The 14,900-nt window shown below is 43.7% G+C and overlaps 1 protein-coding gene across 1 annotated transcript; it reads left to right on the top strand.

Moving 5' to 3' along the window:
- Positions 1-7,398: 7,398 nt before the first annotated feature.
- Positions 7,399-14,564, top strand: LOC148031810 (pentatricopeptide repeat-containing protein At3g09040, mitochondrial-like). The gene is made up of 2 exons (XM_087685482.1): positions 7,399-9,826; positions 9,929-14,564. Exons 1-2 carry the CDS (start codon positions 7,672-7,674, stop codon positions 11,539-11,541), a joined length of 3,768 nt encoding a protein of 1,255 aa, XP_087541608.1. The 5' UTR covers positions 7,399-7,671; the 3' UTR covers positions 11,542-14,564.
- The last annotated feature ends 336 nt before the right edge of the window (positions 14,565-14,900 follow it).

Genomic DNA, 14,900 nt, shown 5'->3' with positions numbered 1-14,900 from the left:
TGAGCACTTCCGCATGCAGGACGTAAAGCCTATTGGCTGTCCATTGCCTTCTTATGTGAAGGTATCATAGGCTGATTGTCTGCAGACAGATGAGTAGAGGGCCAAGATGGCCAAGATTCCCTATGCACATGTAGTGGGTAGTCTTGTGTATGCCATGATAGCCACTCGTTCAGATATTGCCTTTGCAGTTGGTGTTGTGGCACGCTATATGGCTACACCTGGCAAGAAGCATTGGGATGCCGTGAAGGGTATCATGAGGTACTTGAAGGGCACTGCAGATATGTGCATATGCTATGGCAGCCAGGATACAGGAGTCGTGGGGTACATTGACTCTGATTATGCAAGGCATGCAGATAGTAGGAAGTCCACTTCGGACTATGTATTCACCTATGTTGACGGTGCTATTTCTTGGATGTCTAGGATGCAGAAATGCACGGCCCTTTCTACTACAGAGGCCAAGTATGTTGCACCACTGAGGCTTGCAAGGAGGCCATTTGGTTGGGTCGTTTAGTTACTGACCTTGGTATTGATGCTATCCCTACATTGCATTCGGATTCTATGAGTGCTATTCAGTTAGCCAAGAATCCGGTCTTCCATGCGAAGACGAAACACGTTGAGGTGAGGTATCACTTTATATGTGGGGTCGTTGAGGACAAGTCTGTTGATCTTGTCAAGATCTCGACTGACCAAAATCCTACAGATCTGCTCATGAAAAGCCTCTCTACAGAACGCTTTGCCTTCCTCAGGAGGTTGATGGGCATGGGATGAGATGACGTCTTTCCTCATCCTGTTGTACATGTTGTACTATCTTTTTTCTTTTTCTTTTCACTCCTCATTGGGGCAGATTCGCCTTTAAGTGGGAGGTTGTTGGGGGTAAAGGCGCCTCTGCCTAGCCGCCCGTGTATTACTACATTGACAATCACCGCCACTGCACACTATAGGTGGCGGGCGCCCCATCAGCGTCACTTTATTCTTTATTCTTTTAGTAATAGTTTGAATAAAGGAAGGCCCGGTCACACATTGTGACCGTTGGAGTTCCCATCTCTAGTCTCTCCCTTTCTTACTCTTGCTCTCCCGCCATAGCTCTCGAGTCCAACCTTCGATCTGTCGCTCCCTTTCAAAGTAGAGTTGGTCGAATGTTCACTTTAGATGCTAGAATTCTTGCAATGGATACTGCTATGTATGCTAAAGGAAAAGGAGTAGTTGTAGATATTGAAATATGGTATAAACATATTGGATATGCAAATGTGCAAAGGCTGAAATTAATGCGGTCCAGAGGATTGGTTACATGGTTGCCTTCTTTTAGAGTTGTAGAATTGCATAAAGTCTGTGAAGCATGCTAGTTTGGTAAGCACGCAAGACAACCCTTCTCGCATGACAAAGAAGTGAGTAGAAAAATACTTGATGTAGTGCATACAAATGTTTGGGGGCCTACACAGAATGTATCTCTTGGTGGCACCAAATACTTTATCACATTTATTGATGACTATTCAAGGAAGTTATGGGTATACTTCATGAAGGAAAAGAGTGATGTGTTTGAGCACTTCAAATCTTTTAAGGCAGTTGTTGAAACAGAAACATACTTAAAAGTGAAGTGCTTGAGATCAGATGGAGGGGGAGAGTACCTCTCTAATGAGTTTACTGGCTTCTTGAGGACTCATAGGATAAAGAGGCAATTTACTTGCAGGTATACCCCACAACAAAATGGGGTTGTAGAAAGAAAAAATAGGCATATTGCAGAAGTCGCATGGGCATTAATGGCTGAAAAGAATATGCCCAAACATTTTTGGTCTAAGGCTGTCCATACTGTTGTCTACATTATGAACAGAACTCCCATAGCTGCAATTCATGGGATGACTCCTAAAGGGTGCTTTACTGGCAAGAAGCCCGATGTATCGCACTTAAAGGTATTTGGATGTGTTGTATATATTCATGTGCTAGATGAGCTATGGAAAAAGCTTGATCCAAAGGCTGAAAAATGTATTTTTATTGGGTACTCTTTAGAGCAGAAAGGGTATCGATGTTATAACCCTGTCATAGGTGAGTTCAGAGTGAGCAGGGATGTTATTTTCGATGAAATGGGTAGCTAGTGATGTATTAGATGATGATAATGATCAAGACAGCTATGTGCAAAAAGAAAAACAAGAATCACAGAGTCTTAGTGGACCAGAAACATCATCTAGTACTATACCTACAGTGAGCCCTTGGTCTGGGAGACTGAGTAGTCCCACATCTTCAGGTGGATCTATAAGTGTTGCAAGGAAGGACAAAGGAAAGAAGAAAGCGCTGGATGGTAATGATGCATCTACCAGTCATTTGGGATTGGGTAGAGATTCTAGTGGTTCGGAGAGTTTGGATGATGAGCTTGGCATTCCTTCAGTCAGGACACCAGGTGTACAGAGAGCTCATAGTAATGTAAAGGCTCCATTGAGTGATCCGATGGTACGCAGATCTAGTAGGGTTAGATACCTTGTTAAAAGATTTGGTTTTGAAGGTTATGCAACTCACCATTATGCTTATATAGTGAAACTAGTTGAGGATGTTGAGCCACTTGTTTTGAGGATGCTGTTGGTCACGCTCATTGGGATGCAGTAATGGATGAGGAGATGGCTGTGTTAGAAGCCAATAAGACTAGGATTTGGTACCCTTACCTAAGGGTAAGAAAGCTATTGGCTATAAATGGGTTTACAAAGTCAAGCATGATGCATATGGTTCAGTTAGCAAGTATAAGGCTAGGCTAGTTGCAAAAGGCTATGCTCAAACATATGGCATAGATTATGAAGAGACATTCAGTCAAGTTGCTAGGATGGCAACTGCTAGGTGTGTGATTGCCTTGGTAGCAGCCAAAGGTTGGAGTTTGCAGCAAATGGATGTTAAGAATGCCTTCTTGCATGGTGAATTGCAAGAAGAAGTGTATATGGAGCAGCTAGCAGGTTATGAGGATTTAGAGCATCCCACATATGTGTGTAGGTTAAAGAAGGCTCTCTATGGGCTGAAGCAAGCACCTAGAGCATGGTCTGACAAGATTGGTGAGTATCTTGTCAATATTGGATTTTGTATTTCTAATGCTGATCACTCACTTTATGTGAGAAAGAGAGATGCAGGTTTGGTCATCATAGTCACCTATGTGGATGACTTGATTATTACAAGTGATAGTGACAATGGGATTGCTGAAGTTAAGGACTTCTTGAAAAAGAAGTTTGAGATGAAAGATTTCAGTGAGCTGAGATACTTTCTTGGTATTGAGGTGATCAGATGTGATGATGGTATATGGCTATCCCAAAGGCAGTATAGCTTGGATATGTTATCCAAGTATGGTATAACAGCATGTATGCCTCTTTCAATACCATTGGAGCAAAATGTGAAGTTGAGTGTTGACGTTGGGGATGAGATAGAAGTCCCTATTATGTTCAGGAGGATAGTAGGGAGTTTGAGTTACATGACTATCACAAGGCCAGACTTGAGCTATGTTATTGGCCTTGTCAGTCAGTTTATGCAGATGCCTAGAAAGCCTCATTTGGATGCAATTAGACGTATATTGAGGTATGTGAAGTCCACTTTACATTATGGAATTTTTTATGAGGTAGGTAAGGACATACAGGTCTTTGGATACACAGATGCAGATTGGGCTGGTAGTATGTGAGACAGAAGATCTACTAGTGGATTCATATTTTCCCTTGGTAGTGTAGCAGTTACATGGAGCAGCAAAAAGCAACCTATAGTTGCTTTATCGAGTACAGAGGCTGAGTATAGAGGTGCTGCTATGGCAGCATGTGAGGTGGTATGGTTGCAAAAGTTATTAAGTGATTTGGACATGCAGAGAGATGGTCAAGTTGTCATTCATTGTGACAACATGAGCAGCATACAACTAGCTCGGAATCCAGTATTCCATGCTAGGACAAAACACATTGAGGTGCACTACCACTTTGTGAGAGAGAAGGTACTTGCAAGAGAGATTGACTTGGTATATGTCAGCACACAAGATTAGATAGCTGACATTTTCACAAAGGCATTGGGTGCAGAGAAGCTTTGAAAGTTTCGAAGCTTACTTGGAGTTGCGGAGATAGAATTGAGCTTGAGGGGGAGTGTTGAGATGGCAAGCTCAACACGTACGGATATTGATGATGGACCGCCTGGCTAGATGGGTCCGCACATCTACACTTAGCATGTTGGTGGCCATTATGGCACTCACATGGCCACTAACTTATTACTTATTATATTTAGTTTATTATACCTACCTACAGCTGGCAAAGATATAGCGCCAGTCGATTAATGTAGTCGATTATGCACTGTTTGACTTAGAATGCCACTTTCCTTTATGTTGTATCTTATCTATACTTTGTGTACATTGTATAGTGTGTGGAAGAAGAAGAAAAATCAACAAGAAAACGTTTTGGCCTCCATCTCTCTTCTTGTGTTCTTGAGTGAGCTTCCTCTTGTGTATACAGTGTGTGCTTGGCGTAGCAGCTCAAGCACATCCCCCCATCACGCAATTCTTGACAAGGTGGCCGGCTTGCAGGCATGCAACAAGTGGGGTGGTAGGAAAGACACATAGGCAGGCTATGAGCAAGGCATGAAAGGCACATAGGCAGGCTATGAGCAAGGCAACCGTAGAGAGAGAGAGAGAGAGTTTGGGGTTGTTGCCATAATTGGGAAACTCAAAAATGCTTTTGTGTTTGACTCAATTGCAGATGTTCAAGGACATATTGCTAGAATCAAGGGCCTCCTGCACTGGCAGTTAGATCTCATTTAGTATGCTGATCTTCTCCCTTGGGAGGATTTGGTACCTTGGCATATGGCAATCTCCCCTATTCAATTGTCGTGACTTTGTATCTTTTTCTACATGATGGCCTAGAGCCATCTTGCATCTTGTAATCTTGTACTTTTTTTGTAATTAATACAATTACTTGTTACGAGAGAGAGAGAGAGAGAGAGAAAGAGGGGAGAGAGATAGAAGAGAGAGAAAGGAGACAAGATGTGATAAGAAACGAGGGAACCAAAGTATGCCACACATACACATACTCTCTCTCTCTCTCTTCATAGTATGCCACACACACACACACACACTCCCTCTACGATGACCATTAGAGCAACTTGCCATGGGTGTGTGCTTCTACCGAATCTCTGTGTCTCTCTCTACATAGTACGACATGCGTGTGCACATACACACTCTCTTAGATCACCATCAAAGCAGCTTGCCATGGGTGTGTGTGTTGGCTGTCACACACGTGCACATGCACACACTAATAAAGTAGCACAAGGCAGGTCTAGCTTGCAGTTGATGGACAGGTGGACAGGTATAGTGGATAGGTAGATGGTAGTGGAAGGCATGTGGAAGTAATGGTGGAGAGAGAGAGAGAGAGAGAGAGAGAGAGAGAGAGAGAGAGAGAGAGAGAGAGGGGGAGAGATAAAAGAGGAGAGAGAGGATATGATAAGAAATGAGGGAAATGAAGTATGCCACACACACACACGTACACACTCTCTCTTTGTAGTATGCTGCTGCACACACACACACACACACACACACACACACACATTGAGATGACAATCTGAGTAGCTTGCAATGGGTGTGTGTTTCTGCTCAATCTCTTTGTGTGGGTGTGTCTCTCTCTATGTAGTATGGTGCATGGCAACCATAGAGAGAGAGAGAGAGTTTGGGGTTGTTGGCATTATTGGGTAACTCAAAATGCTTTTGTGTTTGACTCAATTGTAGGTGTTCAAGGACATATTGCCAGAATCAAGGGTCTCCTGCACCGACAGTTAGATCTTATTTAGTATGCTAATCTTCTCCCTTGGGAGGATTTGGTACCTTGGCATATGGCAATCTCCCCTATTCAATTGCTATGACTTTGTATCTTTTTCTACATGATGGCCTAGAGCCATCTTGCGTCTTGTAATATTGTACTTTTTTTGTAATTAATACAATTACTTGTTATGAGAGAGAGAGAGAGAGAGAGAGAGAGAGAGAGAGAGAGAGAGAGAGAGAGAGAGGAGACAAGATGTGATAAGAAATGAGGAAACCAAAGTATGCCACACATACACATACTCTCTCTCTCTCTTCATAGTATGCCACACACACACACACACACACACACACTCCCTCTAAGATGACCATTAGAGCAACTTGCCATGGGTGTGTGCTTCTACCGAATCTCTTTGTCTCTCTCTACATAGTACGACATGCGTGTGCACATACACACTCTCTTAGATCACCATCAAAGCAGCTTGCCATGGGTGTGTGTGTTGGCTCTCACACACGTGCACATGCACACACTAATAAAGTAGCACAAGGTAGGTCTAGCTTGCAGTTGATGGACAGGTGGACAAGTATAGTGGATAGGTAGATGGTAGTGGAAGGCATGTGGAAGTAATGGTGGAGAGAGAGAGAGAGAGAGAGAGAGAGAGAGAGAGAGAGAGAGAGAGAGAGGAAAAAGAGAGGGAGAGGGGGGAGATAGATAAAAGAGGAGAGAGAGGATATGATAAGAAATGAGGGAAGTGAAGTATGCCACACACACACACACACACACACACTCTCTCTCTCTCTCTCTCTTTGTAGTATGCTGCGCACGCACGCACGCACGCACGCACACACACACACACACACACACATTGAGATGGCAATTTGAGTAGCTTGCAATGGGTGCGTCGTGTCTCTCTCTATGTAGTATGGTGCATACATAGACACACAGACACACACACTCTAAGATCACCATCAGAGCAGCTTGCCATGGGCATTTGTTTTTTCTTTCACACACACACACACACACAAAGCAGTGTAAGGTAGGCTTAGCTTGTAGGATACGGAGGACAAGTGGGCAAGTATAGTGAATATGTAGATAGTAGCAAGAGGTAGATGGAAGCAATGGTGATGAGAGAGAGAGGGAGGGGGTGGTGACTCATGAGGAAACCAATATATGGAAGTGAGGGAAGCTAGTGGAGTATAAATAAGAGCCCACTTGCACCAATGCTTACAATGTAAAGAACAACATACCATCAATGTATCTTTACCCCATGAAAAGAGTGGTCACACCATAGGGATAGTGGCATAAGATGTCAACAACATGATTTTAAAAAAAGGAAAAAATAAAATCTCATTGGTTCCGTACACATAGCTAACAAAAAGTTGACAACTTGTTGTAGAGTAGCAACCAATCAGAGCAGAGTGAGGCACTTAACCCTCCTAACACCAAGTTAAAACTCCGTATTGAGAGAATTCTAGCAAGGGGAGACAGGAGTTAATATAATACCACTCCCCCCCCCCCCCCCCCCCCCCCCCCCAGCCCCAGGAGTGTGACCACGGTGTTAGAGGGGGAGCGCCAACCCTCACTGCTACTGGTTCCTATACTTATAAAGCTTACGTGTTGTACACCTCTTAGGGTCCTTTCGAAAAAAAAAAAAAGACGTATTGTTGCTACGACAGAATGACGACACTGGTGGTCATTCATGTCGCACGACTCACGTATGTGACTCTGTTGAGACGCCTATCCTCCCGGCTGGCTGTGGCGGCTCCCCCCGCGCATACGGCGGGGGGAGCCGCACCTGCACTTGCTCCGCCTCCATGGTTTTGAAACAGCACAGTGATAATGATTCACCCCGCACAGCCATGGATGTTGCCATATTTGGAGGCGGCAGCCTCTTCTCTAGGGTGGTGACTGCCCCAAACCAGCAGCCATGCGTCACTCTCTACACATCGTGCAGAACTGCAGAATGGTGATAGGGCTGACACATGGCAAGCGATTGCATACAACCGTGTGCAGCCATGAGCTGGACGCTCATAGACTTTCAGGGGATTTTGCTGCATCGCCTGTGGACGAACACCCCAGCAAATTGCTGCATCAGAGACCGAATTCGTGGAATCGTCACATCTTGGCCTGTGTCGAAAGTGGCCAAGTAGAGCATGCATTCAATCTGTACCAGAAGATGCGAAGGGAGTGCATACAGGCCGACAAATACACTTTTGTAGCCCTCCTGAAAGCTTGTGTGAGGTTGAAAGACGTTCATCTTGGCAGGCATGTCCATGCCGAAGTTATAAACACAGACATGGTAAAGGATTCTTTTGTAAGCAGTATGCTTATATCTATGTTTGGAAAATGTGGTTTCCCAGCAGATGCATTGGATGTGTTCAACAAGATATCTGATCGGAATGTTGTCTTATGGAATGCACTATTAACATGCTATCTCGAGAACAAGATGGCAGACGAGACACTGAAATGTTTTTCTCAGATGAAAGCAGAGTGCACATCTCCCAACACTATCACATTCACCTGTAGCTTGAAGGCTTGTGGTATGCTTCAGGCCATAGAAGGAGGGCAAACAATACATGCTGAACTTGTCAAGATAGGGTTTGAAAAAGACCATCTTGTTGGAAATACATTGGTTGATATGTATGGTAAATGTGCCTCACTTGCAGAAGCAGAGGACATGTTCAACAGACTTTCAGTCCAAGATCTGGTGGCATGGAATGCTCTGATCACTTCTCATGCTGAGCATGGAGGTGGTTATCTTGCTGTCAGCAATTTTGATCAAATGCAGCAACTAGGTGTCTTAATTCCAGATTGTGTCACATACATCTCCATTTTGAAAGCTTGTGGAATCATGAACATGGTGGACAAGGGCAGAGAAGTGCATACCACTATCATTAAAAGGGGACTAGAACATGATCTATACGTGGGGAGTGCTTTGGTGTCTATGTTTGGAAGGTGTGGTTTACATGCAGATGCACAAGAAGTATTTGAGATGTTACCAGTTCGAAATTTGGTTGCATGGAATGCTTTTATCACAGGATTAACAGAACATGAACTTAGTAATGAAGTGTTGATCCGCATGGAGCAGATGCAGATGGAAGGCGTTTCTCCAGATTGTCTCACATACATATGTGCCCTAAAAGCTTGTGGCAGCATAGGAGCCCTTGAAAAAGGGCAGAAGCTTCGCACAGAGATTGCAAGAAAGGGGCTTGAAAGAGAGCCTTTTATGACAAGCAGTTTGGTAGGAATGTTTGTTAAGTGTGGCTCACAGGTTGAGGCACTTGGAGTACTTGACAACTCACTGTCTCGGGATGTATACTCTTGGAGTGCAATGATTGCAGGATATGTGGCACATGGATTTGGAGATGAAGCACTGAAGGGCTTTGAATTAATGCAGGTAGAGGGTGTTTCACCTGATCCTGCTACATATGTTTCCGCCTTGAAAGCTTGTGCTATTCTGGGTTCCATAGAAAAAGGTCGAGAAATATGCTCCCAAATCTCCAACAAAGGGCTCCAAAAGAACCCTTGTGTAGGAAATAGTTTAGTAGACATGTTTGTCAAGTGTGGCTCTCTTGTGGAGGCAAGGGAGATTTTTGACAAACTGCCAGTGCATAATGTAGTCTCCTATAGTGCATTAATTTCAGGGTACTCCGAACATGGGCCTGCCAAGGAAACACTGAGTTGTCTTGACTTGATGCAGTTAGAGGGCTTGTCCCCTGACCTTGTCATTTATCTGTGTTGCTTGAAGGCCTGTAACAGAATTGGAGATTTAGAAAGAGGCTGCCATTTGCACTCTGACATTGTCAACAGGGGGTTGGAGAATGATCCTTCTGTTGGCACTGCTTTGGTCGATTTGTTCAGCAAAGCTGGCTCCCTTATAGAAGCACATGACATTTTTAACAAGCTAACAGATCGAGATGTTGTTGCATGGAGTGCACTAATTGCAGGATATCTTGAACAAGGCCTTGCTGAGGAAGCACTAACTTGTTTTAATCAGATGCAACTTGAGGGTTTGCGTCCAGATCCTGCTGCTTATGTATGCAGCTTGAAAGCTTGTGGCATGATTGGGGCAATAGAACAAGGTAAAGAAATACATTCTCAACTTTACAAAATAGGACTGGACAGAGATTTGTGTGTGGGGAACACCTTGATTGATATGTTTGGGAAATGTGGTTTGCTTGCAGAAGCACAGAAAGTGTTTAATGATCTGGCAGTCAGAGATGTAGTCTCATGGACTGCGTCCATTGCTGGATATGCTGAACATGGGTTTGACAAGGAAGCTTTAAGCCAGTTTGTACAGATGCAGCAGGATGGCATCTCTCCAAATGCTGTTACATATGTTTGCATACTAAAAGCTTGTGCAAGCATGGGTTTTATTGAAGTAGGCAGAGAAACACATGCTGAAATTGCCACGAAGGGACTAGAAACAGATCTTTCAATTGGAAACACTTTGATTGACATGTTCTGTAAATGTGGCTCGTTTATGGAAGCACGAGAAGTGTTTGAGAAGCTTCCTGTCAAAGATGTAATATCATGGAATGTGCTAATTGCAGGCTGCACTGATCATGGGCTTGGTCATGAAGCTTTGGACACTTTTGACAGAATGCAGCAGCATGGCGTAGACCCAGATGCCGTCACATTTGTTTGCATCTTGATAGCTTGTGGCAGCACAGGAGCTGTAGAAAGAGGTTGCCGCCTCCGTTTAGAGATTTCTAGAAGGAAACTGGACAAAGACATGTTTGTTGCTAGTAGTTTGGTGGACATGTTTGGAAGATGTGGTGCGCTAGTAGAAGCACAGGAAGTATTTGACAGTCTGCCATTTCACAGTGCTGCTTCATGGAGTGCACTTATCGAAGCATTTGCTGAACATAAATGTGGTGGAGAAGCACTGAGATGTTTTGAACAGATGCTGCTGGAGGGTTTGTCTCCAGATGCTGTCACATTTCTTAGTGCTTTAAAAGCATGTAGCAGCCTAAAAGCTTTAGACACAGGTTTTGAAATGCACACACAGATAACAAAATATGGTTTTGAGAAAGAACATGCTGTAGGCAGCACATTAGTTGCTATGTATGGAGAGTGTTGTTCACCTTCTGAAGCACAGAAAGCATTTGATGAGCTACCAGTGCGGGATGTGGTATCATGGACTGCAATGATCAAAGGATATGGTCAGATTGATAAGATTAATAATGCTTTGCAGGTCTTTGAAGAAATGCAAGAACAAAGTGTAAGGCCAGATGCTGCTGCATTCAGATGTCTTCTTGTCACATGCAGCCGTGCAAACCTTGTTGTCAAAGGCCAAGAATTTTTCCAAATGATGAAAGAGCAGGAAATAGACCCAAGTTTGGATCACTATGCTTGTATCACTGATCTTTTTGCTCGATCAGGATACATCAAGGAGGCAGAGAGACTTCTACAGATGATGCAAATTTATCCATCAAAAGAAACATGGACAATTTTGCTTGATGCCTGTAGAGCACATACAGATGTGGTACTGGGGCTAAAGTGCTTTCAACATCTTGTCCAGATGAACATAGAAGAAGCCTCTCCTTACGTGCTCATGGCTAACATCTATGGAAGCACTGGCAGGTGGGATGATGCAAATAGGATTGAAAGCCTGAGGAGAACTTTAGGGGCAAGGAAAAAGCCTGCTATTGCTTCAGTGCAGATAGACAGGAAGCTCTATGAATTTGCAGTGGGTAGCAATGGGAGTGAGGAAATTACTAAGGCTACAAAAAACTTATGCTTATGTTTGAAGGAAGTTGGATATACACCAGAGTTGGGTCTGGTCTTGAGATGAATGCATCATAAGGATTGCTACAGCTGCAAACAGTGTGACAATGTGCATGCATTATTTCTGGTAGTTTTCAGATAAAGGAAACACTCGTAAGTCCCAAAGGTGATTGTCTAGTGGTTGATATTTGGGCAATCTTGAGGTTGTGGGTTCAAGTCTTGCTAGGTGCATCACTTGGGTTGAACTCCTATGTTCACATGGTGTGTTTGTTTAAGTCTGGGCTCTTGTCACTGGAACACAGTCAGTCCTCCTTTGTGCCGCACCTAGTGACATGGACTGCTGGTGGGGCAGGAGGATCACTTGTACAATCACATCAAGATCATGATGGCAACAAGTCAGTCAACAGCAAGTCATGAAGTTGTGATGTTGCTAGCAGTTGTGTTCTTGTGTGTCCAGCAGCAAAAGCATTACTGAAGTCTTGATTGCGTGGCACCCATTAAGGTGGAGGTTGACCTGTTTGATTCAACGGTCAGACTTGCGAGGCCTACGCGTGGCAATGGCAGATCATGGGACTCAGGAAGTCATTCTGAGGCGAGAAGGATTGTGGAATCATCACAAACTGTGATCTTCATTATGATCCTGGTGGAGATCGTGGTTGGACTTGTGAGGCCTACTCATGGCAATGGCAGATCATGGGACTTGGGAAATCATTCTGAGGCAAGAATGATTGTGGAATCATCACGAATTGTGATCTTCATTATGATTGTGGTGGAGATCATCCTATGGATTGTGAGAGAGCATTGTCTTCTCCTCTCTTCTCCTCAGCAAGTTGTGATTGGAGTGATTGTGATCTTCTCCGGGCAAGTCATTGGCAAGATTGCAAGTGCAGGAGAGGGCATAGTGTGAGTGAGTGATTTGAGGAGTGTGATTGGAGTGTACATGGCTGTACAACATTGAGACTGGTTGACAATGTCTTGGACTGGATGAGGGCATGCTCTGCAGACACGAAGTGTAGAAGTGTGCTGGATAGTGCATGGCTTGGGCTGTCGGAGCTATACCTTGTACATTTACCCAGTACCGTTGTACCAAAAGATTCAAGGATTGTTTCCTCTTTTGGGGTCTCTTATTTTTTTTGTGAGTTGTGCATTTAGGACCTAGTGTCCTACAGTTGGTATCCAAGCCAACTCGCAATGTTCAGGCAAAGAGTGATTGGAGTCCGAGGATTCCAAATTTATAATTCTCCTCTATAGCAAGTTAGAGGGATTGACAATGGAACTTTTGTATGAAGGGTTCAGAATGCCAGTAGAAGTGTGGCAGTGGGGGTGAGATTCTTGGAGATGATATCTCGTCACCAGAAGCTCACTGTTCTTAAAAGCTAGTTGAATTCTTCCTGATCGATTACCTCTCAGCTTCAAGGGGAGGTCACCAGTACAGGGTGATGCATGGAGCAAGGCTTAGATTGACTAAAGCAGTGGTGGTTTCAGATTCAGTGAATGAGTAATCCAGTGCAGCAAGCATTCATCTGGATACCAGACCACCTAGTAGCGAGAGGGTCAGCACCAGTGGATTATCATCATCTGAGACTCATGGAGGATTAGTGGATCATAATGTGGTGATCGTAATTAGTTGACGGTAGTTATTTACAAGATGATCTAGCATGATTAAGGAGAATTTCTCCCCTGGCATGTGTGGAGGATTGGACCAGGAGTGTTTGCCTACTCTTTCACATGTTTCACTCTCTTTGCAAGGGGAAGGGTTGGGCCAACTGTATGTATCCTAGTATTCCTTCACTGCCAATCAGGGGGCCCACCCTAAATGTTCAATGGGTCTCTGAATCTTCCTCATGGTAAAAGAACACGTGACATTGGCAAAGAAATTAACCAATTCCAAAGTTTTATGGCAAGCAACACAAGAAGCTTGTCTACAATAGGGTGAAACAGATGGACAATGTCCATGTGTTTGTAAAAAAAAATGGAGTGTTTCAAGATCATTCATGTACAAAAGAGTCCTTTGGATGAAATGGCTTTTTGGTGGCAATCGTATATGATGAGCCATGTAGTGAGCACTTGGGTCAAGATGTGCTCGGTTATCACTTGACTCCGAATGGACTGCAAGTTGCAGCAAAGGAAGAGAGGGAATTTTTTTAGCAGAAGCACGAGGAGGATGTGGATATATCCTTCACGTGATTCACCAAATTCCTAATAACTCTCTCTCTCTCTCTCTCTCTCTCTCTCTCTCTCTCTCAGGATGAGGCGGTTTTAAGTTTGTGGACAGCTTGCGTACCTATATTTTAATTGATGTAGAGGCACAAAATCCAACTTCCTTAAAGGAGGCAATGCAATTGGTTACCACCTTTGAGAGATTGGAGAAGTATAGGAAGGCTGGACAGCCTAGTGAGCTGTTGCTGAAAAAGCCAAAGTGAAGGACAAGTCCACAAGTGGTGAAGTGGACTCTTCCACAAAGACTTTTGCTTGGGCTATGACACAATAGTCGCGAGGGAAGAACATGTATTTCAGGGGCAAGGAAAAGGATCAGAAGCACCATGATCATGGAGTCATCCTAGATTGTGATCTTTATCATGATTATGCAGAACATGGAATGGATCGTGAGGCATAAACATTTTCTTTTCTCTTCTCACCTAGATGTGATTGGAGTGATTGTGATCTATTGGTGAGCCATCGATGAGATCACAATTTCGGGAAGGCCCGAACGTGAGTGAGACTATCTCTCCACAGCACCATGAAAGATGCAAGGTGGTGGTTGGGGGGAAGACCACCACCACTCCATGTCCACTCCATGTCCTCTCCATATCCCCTCCCCAATAATAACCACTTCCACCAATATATACCCCCCCTTGTCTAGGAAAAAGTGAATACTGAAGTTAGCAACGAGTCACTTGAGCCCCATACAGTTAATTTGGAAGTTGTGTTATACCTAGCTTCATAGGTAGAAGTGGCCACTATAAATTACTTTTGTTGAGCCATGATATACGTGATGGCAAATTTTTGACAAGACTTTTCCTGATTGGCACCCAAATGTAGATCTTTCCTAGTAGTTTTGATATCATTATATTGAGTGCTAATTTATTGCTCAGTTTCTCTCATAGAGTTTGAAGAGGCCATCGAGGAGAATATTTTGTTCTCTCATAGGCTTAGTCAAATTTCTCACCATTTTAGAGATCTGAGCATTTGAAAATGAAAAATGAAAAATTTCTAACACTTCTATCGAGATTGTGATTGTGATCGTGATTGTGAACGAGAGTAAGATTTCATGTACATAATATAAGCTTTGGGGAGGGGGGGGAGGTCGGGAGGTTTGAGCTTCATGTTGGAGTATATATTCTAATCGGTTGTTGCTCCTTTGTCTCCATTATTTTATAATACGAATTTCTCTTTTACTCTTTACTTTGTGATTCTCTATAAAAA

Source organism: Lygodium microphyllum, chromosome 9 (assembly GCF_053477565.2).
Source record: "Lygodium microphyllum isolate KBCC chromosome 9, Lygodium_microphyllum_v1.1.10, whole genome shotgun sequence".
Taxonomy (NCBI): Eukaryota; Viridiplantae; Streptophyta; class Polypodiopsida; order Schizaeales; family Lygodiaceae; genus Lygodium; species Lygodium microphyllum.
This window is presented reverse-complemented; position numbering and strand designations above follow the sequence as displayed.

What these genes read in the sequence shown, in the direction of transcription:
- LOC148031810 (XM_087685482.1), top strand. Translation starts at nt 7,672, where the DNA reads ATGCGTCACTCTCTACACATCGTGCAGAACTGCAGAATGGTGATAGGG. An exon ending in GATTGGGGCAATAGAACAAG is followed by an intron (nt 9,827 to 9,928) that starts GTAAAGAAATAC and finishes GTTTGCTTGCAG; the next exon opens with AAGCACAGAAAGTGTTTAAT.